At 38.6% G+C, this 15,642-nt stretch overlaps 1 protein-coding gene across 1 annotated transcript; it reads right to left on the reverse strand.

Annotated features, from left to right (window-relative positions):
• Window positions 1-11,728: 11,728 nt before the first annotated feature.
• Window positions 11,729-14,078, reverse strand: slc32a1 (solute carrier family 32 member 1). The gene is made up of 2 exons (XM_060918185.1): window positions 13,674-14,078; window positions 11,729-12,916 (listed from the first exon to the last, which is right to left on the reverse strand). The coding sequence occupies exons 1-2, from the start codon at window positions 14,076-14,078 to the stop codon at window positions 11,729-11,731; spliced, it is 1,593 nt and encodes a 530-aa protein (XP_060774168.1).
• Window positions 14,079-15,642: the final 1,564 nt, after the last annotated feature.

Genomic DNA, 15,642 nt, shown 5'->3' on the forward strand with positions numbered 1-15,642 from the left:
CATCTGAAGAGGTGAGATCGCTCCTTTTTTTTTCCCCCTATTTTTGCTGGCGGAATTGTTTTTGTTTTTGGAAAGCGCATGGGCGGTGCGCGGTTTGGTACTGCTTCCGCAGTGTTTGGACTAAAGACTCTGCCCTAAGGGCTATTCTCTCTCTCTCTCTCTCTCTCTCTCTCTCACTTTGCACCATTACACAATAAATATTCACAGTGAAAATATTTTGTAAGTGCGTTTCATGAACCAAGTTATAGGATTTGTTGACAACTCGCATCGAGTTCGCTACACTTCTACCCAGCGTGAAGCACTGACAGTCATGTGGTTGTGACGTCATTGTAAACAAATCCGTTCTACTCATCCAGACGACTTCGCAATGGCGCCGTTGCCAGATTTTTCCACTCTGGAACCCGTTCTCAAAAGATTTCGTTTTGGGGCACCCAAAATGCCGGTGCCGTGTGGATGCCAGGCCGAAACGATAAACAATTTTATCAGATTCACCTGAATCCGTTGCCGTGTGGACAGGGCCTAAGTGCACAGTACATGAAATCATTCCAAAAACCCCTGCCCATGCATTTCCCAACCAAAAGCCCTAGGTCAATATCCGAACAAAACTGAGAGAATGCACTGCTACCTATAACTTTGGTAATCCAATGGTAGATAGAATTAAATTAAATTAAATGTTATTTGTACAGCACATTTAACAATGGACTTTATTTATTTATTTAAATAAATTGATCCCTAATGAGCAAGCCAGAGGAAATGGTGGCAAGGAAAATTTACCTTATGCAACAAGAGGAAAAAAACCTTGAGAGGAACTATACTCCAAAGGGAACCCATCCTTGTCTGGCTGACAGCAGATAGTGTGATTATAGATCTTCAATAACTGTATACTATAAGGTCAAGCAGTGCTTAGTGTGTTAAAAGGAACATGAATATGAGCATCATTAGTGTGTTATGTTTAAGTTTCTTGTATCAAACTGAAGTTATCAACTGTTCAATGCAGTGGTGAACGGTTACTATTAGAGCTGGGACTTCAGCTCAGCCAAAAGTTAGCCCAGATACACCAAAAAAGCAACTGGACAAATGATTTTGCAAGGGATTAGTGGCAGGCTGCCAGGTAGCTCTGTTGTGTGTAGTTGTCGATGCTGATTTTAAAAGTAACTAAGTAAATTACATAAGGAAATGCATACTTAAGTCTGAGTGAAAAATTGTGTGGGCGAGTGTGTGTAACCTACTATAATCAGTCAGTTACTCTAATAATAACAAAGTCTCTGTGTGGCTAACAGATGATGCAAAGAGTTAATCTGTCAGCATTTATTCTGGAAAACAATGAATGACAGGGCTATCAACACATGGAGACAGGGGAAAGAATTCTGACATCCCCCTTTCCAGACATCCCAAGCACGATTGATTTGATTAAATAAATAAATAAATAAATAAATAATAATAATAATAATAATAAATAACATACTGTAGGCTACATACTGTTTGGTAGGCTGGCTACATTACACTATTTGAGATAAAACAATATAATAGTTAAGCACTTAATACTGATCGTATAGTGTAGTTCACAGTGTACAATAAATGAAATAAACCCTACAGTAATTAATAAAATATTTGACAAAGCTTAAGAGTTTCCTTAACATAGTCAGGCAAACATACCTGGAAAACAATGAATGGCAGGGCTATCAACACACATAGACAAGGGAAAGAATTCTGGCATCCCTGCAATATAATACACCAGTTAGCACCCAGCCAAATGGCTACTCAGATAAACACTCGACTTTTCACACGGAATTTTACGATGTTAATTTACATATTTGATCCAATACAAACAGCGGATGTGTGTCAAAACATTCTTACATCAAAAAAATATCTTGGGGGGGATGTACTGTATTAATGAATATTGTCCATGCAGGATTCACGAAGCCAGCTTACCCCTTTCCAGACATCCCAAGCATGATAATGTCCACAGGTGAGTTACACAATTAAATGCCCCATCAGAAACAATACTGGACGGAACCCAACAAATTAAAGCCTCACTCACAACCCGCCGTAAGTGCTTTGAACACGCATGGATTGCACGGTTTGGTAGTTTGCAGTTGTGCCGCAGGGTCGCAGTGAACCCGGGGGAAAGTTTGGGGGAGGAGTATAGGCAAAGTACTTGTCAAGTACAGGTTGCACACCTGACTTCCTCGAGGCGTGGGAAAAATTGTGCTGTTCGCCCTTGGAAAGTGTATATCTGATGCACGTGATCAGTGTGTGTCCAGTGAGTGTGGAGTGTGTGTGACTTGCATTTGACCAGTTTCCTGTGCTTAGAGTTCGGGCTGCGCTTGTGAAGCGTGTGTGATGCATGTGATTAGCATGTTACAATCACTCATAACTTGCGTGTGATACAAGCCAGGAGTAGGTATAAAACCAGCATGTCTGCAGCATTCTGCATCTGTCTTTCGGCTGAAGAACATTGGATATTTTGTGGGAAAAATTTGAAAATTTTCAGTTTAAAGTTTAGAAAATGGGACTCAAGAAGAAGTGAGCAAAAGTGAAGTAACCCAGCCTGAAACAGCAGAGGGGAAGGAGGAGGAAGAATTTGATGATGATGGTAGCAGCACTGGCGAGCCCTGCACGGACAGGGAGAAGTATGCCTTCAAGCCAGCAGAAGGCACAGCATCCCACCAGAGGTATTTTCACAGGTAAATACATGTGCTTTAAACATTAATTTCACTATCTAGATGCTTATGTAATTAATATTATATATGCTGATTTTTCATGTATGTTTCAGCTTACGATGCCCAGAAGTGAGGACATTGCAATCCCATCATCGCTGTCAGGCCATTGTGCCATGCTCAGTGATGAGGACAAGGATATCCCGACACCCCGTCCCACCACTCAGCAGGAATAGGAGCAGGGCAGCAGCTCGGAGTCAGAGTGTGTTTCAGTGCCCAAACTGTTGGGCTATTTAGTTGGGATTTTTTACAGTGTAATAAAATGCGTTATTCCCTTATACTCATGTTTTATTATTTGACGTTTGCATGGTAAATTAAACATATACTCAAATAAAAACAGCAAATGAGGTGGTCTTCTTCCCTTCTACAATGCTACATGCTACATGATCAGTTCCTTGGTTCCTCCCCAATATACCCAGAGTCTTGTCCCTTGTGTCATGTACAGGTCGCGTGCGCTGCATGCAGGTCATGTGCGCTGCATGCACACCACACATGGGGTAGAAAGTGAGATGAACTTCTGCCTTGCACACCGCACAAATAGCAAGTGTGGATATTTGTGTAGTATTTCTGAGGCACATCACTCATGCAATGACCGTGCGTCACTCATGAGTCTTACTGTCATCGCAAAAAGCCCCTACTAGCCACACTGCTGACTTGGTTCAGGCATACAAAAGGAATACGGGTCCCATACGTAGTCTATGCTTTCTTGATTTGTCGCAATACCCGTAGAATTTGCATGTGCAGGACCAAAAGTCTCTATGGGCAGTCTGCAACCTTCTATGGCGCTGAACACATGCAAGTGTCGCGCAAGTCTCAAGCACGGTTTTGCCAATTTTTTTTTATCATAGACCGCCCATAGCAGCCCGTGCAGCGGGTTGTGAGTGAGGCTTAACATATTTCACAATAGAGGGATTTGGGGAAGTTCACACACAAAAAAAGACTTTTTCATGTGAAATTATGACATTGCTACATGTGCATAAAAGAAGAGTTTGGAGACAGAAATCTTAGTTTCTCGGTTGTTAGCCTGTTCTACTTGCTCTCCGACTCATGGTGGGATTCCAGAAGGCTTAGGATGATAAATTGTTGGTCCCTCCCACTATAAATCAAAATCTGATTGGGTAATTCATGTCACTTCTTACATAAACATACACTGACATGGCCTTCTGTCCTGGCAATAAAGTCTTAACCAATGAGTGAGCCAGCTCAAAACTCTTCTCTGCCTAGAGACAACAAACAAAAATAATCTCATTGGATAACTCCTGTTTTAATGTTTTCAGGATGGTAACCCTTTCATTTCTGAAGCAAATTTCATAGAAAATTAGGCCAAATTAAAATTAGAAGAGAATAATTATAATGAAATTATGAAGGAGAGTAAAGAATGAAATAAATTAAATATAACATTTGAAATACTGATATGTTTTGGCCTTTTCTGAAGGCCCTGACAGTTCCCTTCTGGTTCAACGATGGAGATTTGTGTGTAAACCATTTTTAGCTTTTGACATCTTCAGGCTATCCATGTAAAAACATCCACAGACATCTTTAGGGTGTCTTTGTTGTACCATCCACATTAAACCCGAGATGATCTGAAGGCAACACCTTAGAACATAAAGCAGATAGTCTGCTCCACTATCCATCCATTATCCATAACCACTTATCCTGTGCATGGTCAAGGGCAAGCTGGAGCCTATCCAGGTTGTCTATAGGCAAGGTACACCCTGGACAAGTCACCAGATCATCATAGGACTGACACATAGAGAAAAACAACCATTCACACCTACGGTCAATTTAGAGCCACCAATTAGCCTAACCTGCATGTCTTTGGACTGTGGGGCAAACTGGAGCACCTGGAGGAAATGGGGAGAACATGCAAACACCACACAGAAAAACCCCTGTCAGCCATTGGGCTTGAACCCAGAACATTCTTGCTGTGAAGCAACGGTGCTAGCCACTACACCACCATGCTGTCCTGCTCCACTATCAACTCCACTAAATAATAGTGGAAGAGGAAGCATGCAGTCAAGAACATTCAAGTATCCCAGTTTACCAAAACATTCTAGGCCCATGAACCTTCCAGTTCTGAGTGTTCACCTAAGAAAAACGCTATTAATAAAAGGCTTGACTAAACAAAGAGGTTATAAGCCGAGCCTTTTTAAGTCCTGAACACCAATTGGAAGGCTGTTCTATAACTGTGGGGCTTTGTAAGACAAGGCTCTGCTCCCTGCTATTGCCTTCATTATTTGAGGTGCCAACAAATAGTCTGCACCTGTTGATCTAAGTAGGCATGGTGGGTATTTTATAATTAATGCAAAATTTGATTGGGAGCCAATGCACTGTAAAAAAAGAATAGTTGAGAATACTTGAAATTTCAAGGCAACCGTCTGCATTAAGAATTTTATGTTTTGCCAACGATGTGCCCATGATAATCCAAACTATAATAACACTGTTATCTTTATTAAGAATTCTTAATTAAGTCAATTTTCAATTCCTCATTCTGCCAACATAGATTTCTCTTTTTGCTGAACAGTGGCATTCACAGTAGTACAAAAAGGCAATTGAGGTTATCACAATTTATCATTAAACTATACATGCCTTTTTTCATTGTTCTACACAATTACAAAACTTCAATAATGTACAATAAACTTCACACTTTTTTTGAGATTTTTTTTTTTGGGGGGGGGGCTTTTTTCACCTTTATTGGATAGGACAGTGTAGAGACAGGAAATGAGCAGGAGAGACGGGGAGGGATCAATCCCCGGATTTATGGTATGGCACCTTATCCACCTGAGCCACGACGCCCCCAACTTCACACTTTTTTTTAAAAACTTTATTTCAATAAGCACTTTTGAACAAAATCAAGTATTTGTATAATTACAGCGCATGCCCCCTGAGTTCAATCTATTTTCCGTCTTTTTAAGCATGAATAGGCTACATGGGGTTTCATTTCTTTAATCAAAACATGGCCCTTCAGTACTTGAACTTGGTTTCACAGGCCGAGCTACAGTGCAATAATAAGTGCACTTGTAATTGGGGCGTCTTGTCATTCTAATCTAGCTGCTCTAAAACACAAGCTACATCCATGTCAAAACATTCATGTTTAAGGGGGGGACATGGCCCTTCTAACTGTTAAGATGCAGATTGACTTAGAACATGACCCTGCACAGCCTAAATACACACTGGCTGGTTCAGAACATGGGCCTGCACAACTTCAACCGGAGAGAGAACCACATTGCCCAGCCCTTGCATTTGGGAGAGGAAACCCCGTGTCTTGGTCATTAAGAGCATGCGCTGAATAACCACTTGTAGCAATTATGTATTTTCAATTCAGATTATTCACTATTGTATATTTACACATCATTGAGGTGCACCCTATCAGTTTGATGTGGATTTTTCTGTTCGTTAATAATTATTCATATTTTCTTGTCCATTCAATTGTGAATATGGAATTACTTGAACAAAGCGTAATTCTATTTTTTACAGTGCAGTGTGAATAAGATGGGACTGATGTGGTCATGTCTTTTGGTTCTAGTAAGGACACTTGCTGCTTCATTCTGGACTAATTGGAGCTTCTTTATGCACCTATTCTTTATGCACCTTTATGCATCCGGACAGTAAGGCATCACAGTAATCTAACTGAGAGGTAACAAAAGCATGATCTAGTTTTTTCTGCATTGTATAGTGACACTATATTTCTTATCTTAACAATATTTTGGAGATAAAAGTAGGTTATCCTAGTAAGATATGCCCCTTTAATGCTGCAATCTTCTCCATCATAGTCAAAGTCAAAGTCCCTCCTATGCCAAGATCTGGTCTTCTTAAAGGTAGACTGCCTTTCAGATTTTTCAAATTTAGGTCATAAAAAGAATTTTATTTTTGTTTAGTGGACCGAAAGCTACTGAATTCGAATTACAGACTTCTAATTTTATTAGTTTTTTTTAAATAGAACAATTCATGAATTTATGACCATGTGGCCCTAAATTCTCTGCTATTTTTTCCTGCTTCAACATGACCCAATTCAAGATACTACATCATGCATCACTGGTGGGCTTTCCCCATTCACGCAAGGCATTTTGGGATACATATTTGAAACAGGAGAGCAAAATGGAGGACGTGAGTATGAGAATGAAACATGAAAGACCAACTACAGTAATGGAAAGCAAGAAGAAAAGATATGTTGCAAAGGAAAGGAAAACAAAAGACCAAATTAATAAATATCAGCAGTCAGTGAGCATCTCAGTGTAATCTGCTGTTCATTTAGTGACAAAATGATGTAGCTGTCAGTGCATGGTCAAAGGTAAACCTGTGCATGCACACACAGACTTCCTCTGTCTGCTTGACTGCTCGAAGCGAGTGATTTCATGCACATTATTTGCTAGGGAATCCCCTCAAATTAAATAACTTCCCAGCCACAGAATGGCCTGATATTTTGTGAGATATTACAGACATAAAAATATATCACAAAGACCAAATTTCAGAGGGAACTAAATTTCACTGATTTTATAAAATCGAAAGGCCATCTCGCTTTAAACAGTCTATTGTCCTAGTACTAACCAGGCCCTTAAAGTGCATATCCTGGACCAAATTCTTGTTTTTTATATGAAAAAATAGCCCTTTACACACTCATCCAGAAGGATAATTTTGCACAAGGCCATCTGTCTACAGCAGAAAAAAATAAAATAGCAAAACGCGTCTGGAAAAATCCCAAGGGAGTCTGGAGCCAGATTCGTGACGTCACCTGCGGAAGTGCCAGCAGGCTGCGAGAGCTTGCACGGTTTCAGTGCACAGCCTGTGTAGACCAAGTTTAGCAGCTAGCAATTTTGCTTTGAAATATGGAATTGTCACCTGAGCGCAATGTGGGAAACGATGAGTACTAATCCCATCAAGATTGGTGTTGCTATACCCTCCTACGATACATCTGTTAACCATTTTAATAATTACGTGATAACATTGAAGAAATTTGCAGAAAACCACCAGGTCGTTTTCTCATAAACAAACCAACACTGACGTAGGATTCAGAGGGAGGCGTCCCGCACGTGACGTCACGAAAATCAATGTTTCCCGGGAAAGCCAAATGCCAAGTTTTTTCAGAGGCGGACGAATTCACCTCAAATGGCTTGATTTCAACTGAATTTTTCTGGTATTGTGCAAGGTAAAAAAATTGCACAAAATGCAAAATGTGACAGATATTTGACCAAAGTTTAATATAAAATAGGAGAATTACATTGATCTTGCTCCTGAATTTACCCGTGATATGCACTTTAAGGTGCACTGGGTGGCGCTGAGCTCTGTTTCTCTAGCCCTTGACCTCTCGCCTATTAAATAGCTAGGGTTACAGTGGGGGGGCCAGTCCTCTGGTAACCAGACTCCCTCCTCAGATCTGTTGTGCCTTGTCAGATCTCCATCATACAGCTTTCACAAATAAAGCTACTTCTAATGATGGAGAAAGTATCTCTAAATATCCTGCACTCAACACACTGAAAAAGCTGAAAATTTGCCATTTTAAATATACCTTAGTTGAAGCTTTGTTGAGATGATTTTGGGCAGATCCAATGTGGATATATAGCCTCAACTCTGCTGTCGTTAAATGAAAAAAAAAAAGCATTTTTGAGGAAACGAAACTATGGCAGAAAAGTGAAAAATACAAAAAGAAATAATCTCACAAAATTATAGATGAAAAAGGGAAAAATTGTGTAGTTTAAATAATAACATTGGGAAGAAACACCCAGCAAATATTTTTAAAGCAGGAACTATATCACTGATTCCAGTAGGGTTCCCTTAGCCCTTATTGGATATTTTTAATATTTTTTAATCATTATTAATATTAATTGGTGACATGGTGGTGTAGTGGTTAGCACTGTCGCCTCACAGCAAGAAGGTTCTGGGTTTGAACCTTGCGGCCAGTGGGGGGCCTTTCTGTGTGGAGTTTGCATGTTCTCTCCGTGTCTGTATTGGTTTCCTCTGGGTGCTCCAATTTCCCCGACAGTCCAAAAACATGTGGTTTGGTTAGCTGGCTACTCTAAATTGCCCATAGGTGTGAATGGTTGAAAGGAGATTACCTCTGTAATAATCCAGTAGAAGGCAACAGGAAACCACTACTGTAATTTCTTCCCTAGAAACTTTGATGGCTGGTAAAAGCCATCAGCGTGGCCACGTCATTATATTATAAATAAATAATATTATTGAACAACAACAACAACAATAATAATAATAATCTAGCATTAATTTTTGTTCATCAATGTCCACTAGATGTCGCTTTAGCCTTCAATTGTTTAGGTTTTGTTTGTTTGTTTGTTTGTTTGTTTGTTTGTTTGTTTGTTTGTTTGTGTTTTCCCACAATCCTTGGAGTGCATGCTTCAGGACACAACAAAGATTCTAAAAAGTATTTTGACGTCTTTATATCTGTATTTGTATGTCATATATATATATATATATATATATATATATATATATATATATATATATATATATATATATATATGCTGTATTTAAATTAACTGTTAAGCTATAAAGGTTTACACTATAAATGTCTATATGTTAATAAATTGTTTTTGGAGGCCTCTTATGTGAGAATTTGCGGTGGAGTATGATAAAGCTTAATTTCACCCCATTGTTTTATTTTACTGCTTATTTTGGTGATTAAGGCCCATTCTAAATAAAACATAGGCTCATTGTGCACCATTTGGCCTGTTTATGACCTCCATTATCTGTCAGTGGGGTACAAAAAATTCGGAATAACTGAAAATGTAAAGCTTAAAAAAAACTTTGGAGGAGCAGAATGGGATTAACTTTTGGCTCTGGTATTACAATGAAAAATCTTGGTTAGGTGGCATCTGGGATTTATTTATTTATTTATTTATTTATTTTTAACCTGAACAAAGAAAACCGATTCGTAATGCTACTGTCAACATAGTCAGAATTTGACTCATGAAACCACACATTCAGTGTGTTCTTTTTTCTTTTTCATCTTTTTTTTTGCCAATAGTGCAATAACAAGACTGACTTTTTCTTGTGAAACCTCACTTAATTATGGTAGTTAACCCAGCTATATGTAATGCTAGCCGAGTACGCTCTTAGGAATTTTATAGCGCCCTTGCTATATTAATAATAATATTCACATATTATAATATAATGAAATATATATATATATATATATATATATATATATATATATATATATATATATATATATAATTTTTTTTTTCTCTGCACGCTTTGTTCTTTACAGTTTTTGCCCATGTGGCTTGTCTCTCGTTCAAGTGTGGGAGAAAATAGCGCCCGGATTTAATAATTCCTCCCCACTACGAGACGAAGCTGATCAAATGCAATTTAAGGCAGTCTGCAGTTTGGGGAAAAGACGCATGATTGCTAACCGGAATAAATACATATTTATATAATAAAATTTTATAATACAGTTTGTAGATCCGTGTGTTTATGCATCAGTGTAAGCTCAGAGTTGTCACACAGAAACATTACTGGCACCCATGGATTTCTTTCGACCCTCTCGATTACAGTTCCGACATAGAACCTATGAGTGAACCGCACTGAAGGCTCCAACAGCGTGAACTGGGAGCAGTTGCAGAACGCACAGAACGAATTCATACAAAATAAGCTCTTAAGCCTACAAATGTAATATAAAATTAATCTTCGCATCCTTTAAAACCCTATTTACAACAAATAATGTCAACAGACTTTGCTTATTATTTTATTGATTGGAATATAATTGCTGTATATTGGGTTTCTCGCTTTTACAGAAGGACAAGCACAGTTGTACAATATTTTATCGTGTTTATTTTTTATTTATTTATCACGATATATTATAACGACTTTGTGAAGTACATTCCATCTTCTTGAACCACAATAACATTACACATACGGTTGTATTACATTTTCACAGCAACCATCAGATTTAACAAAATGAAAAATGTCCCACGCAAGTCTATTTTTCATAATACAGATTGTTACACGTATTATTTTCAATATCATTGAAAAGGTCAGTATTAGCCTACATACCACACGGTCCGATTGACAGGGAAAGCAATAATGAAATTATAGGCTATTTGATGTTAGGTACTGTGTAAGCGGCTTTCTAACCGCTCACCAGTAATTTTATACCATTTCTTTCTTTCTTTCTTTCTTTCTTTCTTTCTTTCTTTCTTTCTTTCTTTCTGCTTCTATGTTAGCAGTTATGTCGTGTACATATTGTGCATCATTGTTCTGTTACATCCGAGCGTGTACCTTTTCTGGTGCGGAAGAACATTGCTGATTTTATACGATTTCTCATATTGATGCTGCATGATCCCTCATACCTTTAGAATGCATAGCTATAGTAGTCCTGTATGTACGCAGCCCTATTTATCATCAGTTTCATTTCTTAATTTATTAATTATAATTATTACCATGTCCAGAATCTTTACCATAGATCAATAATATTAATATAATCTATTAATCTATAATAATAATAATAATAATAATAATAATAATAATAATAATAATAATAATAATAATTTACTATACATAAATGTCAAGCAGTTTATGGATCAGAAACGTAGACATATAAATCGTATTTCTTGCTCGAAATACTGAGCGTTGTGAAATTATACAATTCTCTCTTCGATATATTCTGTACAGTTACGGCTGACCTACAGAGAATATATATATATATATATATATATATATATATATATATATATATATATATATATATATATTACACACACCACACACACGTGTATATATATATATATATATATATATATATATATATATATATATATGTGTGTGTGTGTGTGTGTGTAAATGCATCCTTATTATTATCTCGCTCTCTCACACACGCGCGCGTGTATTTTGTATATTTTTGAGGCTTGTATGTGAGCATGTTTATTAGTTTCTTTATTTTGCTTGATGTCGTTTGAACATAAATTGAGGACATTACATTGAAGAAACGTTCGTTGTTTAGATGTAGGGAGCCTCTTCTAACACATCACCATACGTCTGGTTCGTGTTTCTAGCAACTAATCATGTATGTTGTATTTGAACGCTTCAATGAGACCTTCCATTGAATGAATGAAACCAGAAATACTGCATATACCTCCAATAACAAATATAGCGACATCGAAAAAGACTTGGTGCCAAAGCAACTTCCTCCAAAGCAGCTTGAGGTGAAAGAGACTAGGGAGAAGAAAACACAAGCCGGCGCCCGTCAGGCTGCCCGTTAACCCCATCAGTAATGCGAAATGCGGCACATATATTGCCATTAACATCGTGAACACCACAAGGCCACATCGCAGAGTTAGACCCCAGGATTTGAGGCGTCCGTCGCCCCCATAGCAATCTGGGAAAAACGCGCGTCGTCCATCCTGAAAAAAAGTCTTCTCTAGTACCTCAACAGCAGCAAAAAACGGCAACGGATATGACAGCAGGGCCTTAGCCACCAGGAAAATGTTGACAACGGCCCTGATACCGGACGGCAAATTGTCTGTGATAACTTCTTTGGTTTCATCTGCCCACGTCAGATACGCCACTAGAGCAAATAGGCCTTTAAGAATACATGCGGCAATATGAGTCCAGTTCATCATGCAGTGGAACTCGCTAGGTTTCTGCATGTTACCCTCCAACGATGGCAAGAAGATCTGTGAGGTATAGCTGAAGACGATGATACCAATAGAGATAGGGAATTTCTTCACGTCGATGTAGAATTTAACCTTATCCCAGGCCCAGTCTCGTGCTCTAGACAGGCAGTAGGCTATCACAAGTATGTTGATCACGAAGTGAGCGAGAGTGCAAAGCAAGCTGAACTTGGAGACGGCTTTTAAGTTTTTAAGAAAGGCGCAAGGCAGAAGCGCGGCGGTGGCAATGATGGCCCATGACCTCTGGGAGACGGGAAGGGTTGGAAAGCTGTTGTACATTAGGTTACCGCTCACTACGACGTATAAAATGCAAGTCATGACGAGCTCAATTATTTGGGCTACATTCACGATGTGACCTCCTAGTGCCGGAAATCTGGGCGCGCAGCAGGCATTGGCAATGTCAACATACGAGTCTCTCACTCTCACGAGCTGTCCGTCTTCGTTTTCTTCATAGAGGCAAGAGATTAGGATTTTTCCTGTGTAACAACATACAACGGCAGCGAAAATGATAAGAAAAAGTCCGAGATATCCACCGTGGAGAATGGCGTATGGTAACCCAAGTACGAACATTCCCTGTGAAAAAACAAATAGTGAAACGTCATTGCAGTTAAAGTATTGAGAAAAAAATCTGATGGTTTGTATAATATTGCGCACTGGGTTATTGGTTAGTCATGATTATAAACAACTTTTGGCTGAGGTCGTTTGCTTTGCTTGAAACGATTCACGTGAACGCGCGTACCTGAACTATCAGTCTATAGCTGAGCGCGCGTTTGCACTTGACCAATTTCCGTCGTCATTAAGAGAGCTCATAGAGACACTGAATGACGCAGAGGACGTTTGGTTTAGAGGGGATTAAATATGCAGTTTGTCTGTGCACACTTTAAACGAATAAATACCGATATTCTCACTAGTTGGTAAAATTACCTACACAGATCCTGACGCAAATACCGTGCATTTATATTATGTCCAGCAATGCTTTATAAAATGACCTGTACAGATCCTGGCTCAACTACCGTGCATTTATATCCATATGTGCAAGATTTTTTTTATGCATATAACCGAAAACCCAGTGCACAACACATTAACTTAATATTCATGCGCATTTAAGATGACAGATGGTAAATAAAGCCTGATTTTCCTCACTCTCCGAATTATAGTAAGATCACACATTGACACGACATTGTCAATCCATGAGTGTATCCAATTAATTAAACGTTTATGTTCCCGACTAGCCTGTTATTTCACATTTAGCCCCAATGATCATATATTCAGTACAAACTCCAAACGTCGAAAAGAAAACCCTAAAATCGGAAGACCTTAAAAATCTTACCTGGATGGCATTAGTGACGTTCCATCCTGCCTCCCAAGCAGTGATTTTCGGTTTATCTGGAGATCCAAATTCATTACAGATACCGCCATCTTTTGCCACAGAGGGTGGGGGACCTGTGCCATCTCTCTGATAATGACTGTCCCCTTCCATATTTTCATCTCCCACGTTATCAACGCCGACCTCTTCCCCCATTTCCTCATTTTTTAGAATGTCCATCTGCAGTCCTTGCCTGTGGTCATAGTCCAGATCATCACAGGCTGCAAATCCCATTGCTTCTTCATCAGTGGCAGCCTGGAAGCCCATTCTGGCGAAGAGACCACTTACCTTCGCCTGAGATTTATTAGTAACCGTCGAAGCTGCGTTGGACAGTTTGTTGGAAATCTTGCTTCGAATTAATGTAGCCATTTTTTTTTCGTAAACGTTACAGCAGTTTCCCAGACCCTTAGGTATATTTTATGTATAATACTTTTAGTGATGGGCAAAGATTTTTTTTTGTTTGCACATCCAGGGAACACGGCGAAATATTTGTATTCTTCGGTTTAGGCGTTACCTTCCGTTTTCGATGAGAAAGTGCCAGATGCGTTTGATAATCTGGTGGATCATGTCACCTTCAGAGGTCGACGTTTGATGTCTGGATTGTGGTATTCCCCTTCTCTCTTTTTATTTCTGTTAACCGTTGCGCATGTAGATAAGAGTTTCTATACAGATCGTGCGTAAAAAGGCAAAATCGATGGACTTTTCTGTTGTCGGTGGCTGGCACTGTTCGTTCGTGACCGCTAATGATGTCACTGCAGTACGGAAGAACCTGAGGGTGGTGAGTAGGAGGAGGCGTGTGTCACCGCCAGTTTGCCAATGCGAAATTAAAAAAAAAAAAAAACTGTCGCGCACGTCTACGGATTCGAGCGCGCGCAGCCACCCGGCAGCAGAAAAAAAAAATAGATTTGGTGCATTTCTGGAGGAGGTGCTTACAGGATCCAACTGTAGACACATCGAACTATCTTTTATATGGGATAAAAAAGGAGAAGATTTAATTAATTTACCTGAAAAAAGCAGCATTTCCTTCAGAAACATACGGTCTCTATTATTTGAATTACTTTGATTTAAAGTGTCGAACAAGAAATTAACATAGCTAGCTTAGCTCAACGAGCTTTCCATAGGTTTTGGAAATAGCTGTAAGCCTACATTACAGTTAATGCAGCTGAAGTATGTTCTACAATGTGCATGTACATTATAACTCATTCGGAGTCTCTAGCTACAACAGCAATTCTCTTTTGTAAAAATTATTTTTCTACCGTATCTAATTGTAAATTATTAGAGTTTACGTATTGTTTTAAAGGCTATTTCTATGTTATATGTAGACATAAATCTCCGATATTGACTATTAAAACATCATTTTAAAGTATTTCCGTAATATTAGCTAAAACGTATTTTTAACCGGCGTTCTTCTGTCATAAATAAAAGGAGCCTGCACTTATTCATGATTTTAATGATACGCTAATTTTCGCATTAAATTCTGATTGGTCGCAATTATTGGTTAGACTATATAAAATAGAAAATAGCCTTTTTTTATTTAACAATGAACAGAAGCGCGATTAAAATCACGTCTTTACTACAGTAGAACTATGCACTTTACAGCAGCAAACCAACCAATTAGGCCTACAAGTAAATTAATTTGACTTGACAAATTATTGAATGTCAAAAAGAGTATCAAAACATATTTTTGGCGAGATATTGGCTAGATATTACTAATATTTTAAGCAATTTACGAGTAATTTTCTGCATGTTAAATAATTCTATGATGAACGTAATTTGGGTATTTAAGGAAAGGTATTTAAATAATTGTCTCAAAGTACAAATATATACTAGTTTTATGAATAAACAAAACAAGTGCATTTATTGGGCAGCACGGTGGTATAGTGGTTAGCGCTGTCGCTTCACAGCAAGAAGGTCCGGGTTCTAGCCCCGTGGC

This window comes from Neoarius graeffei, chromosome 4 (assembly GCF_027579695.1).
Source record: "Neoarius graeffei isolate fNeoGra1 chromosome 4, fNeoGra1.pri, whole genome shotgun sequence".
NCBI classification, from domain to species: domain Eukaryota; kingdom Metazoa; phylum Chordata; class Actinopteri; order Siluriformes; family Ariidae; genus Neoarius; species Neoarius graeffei.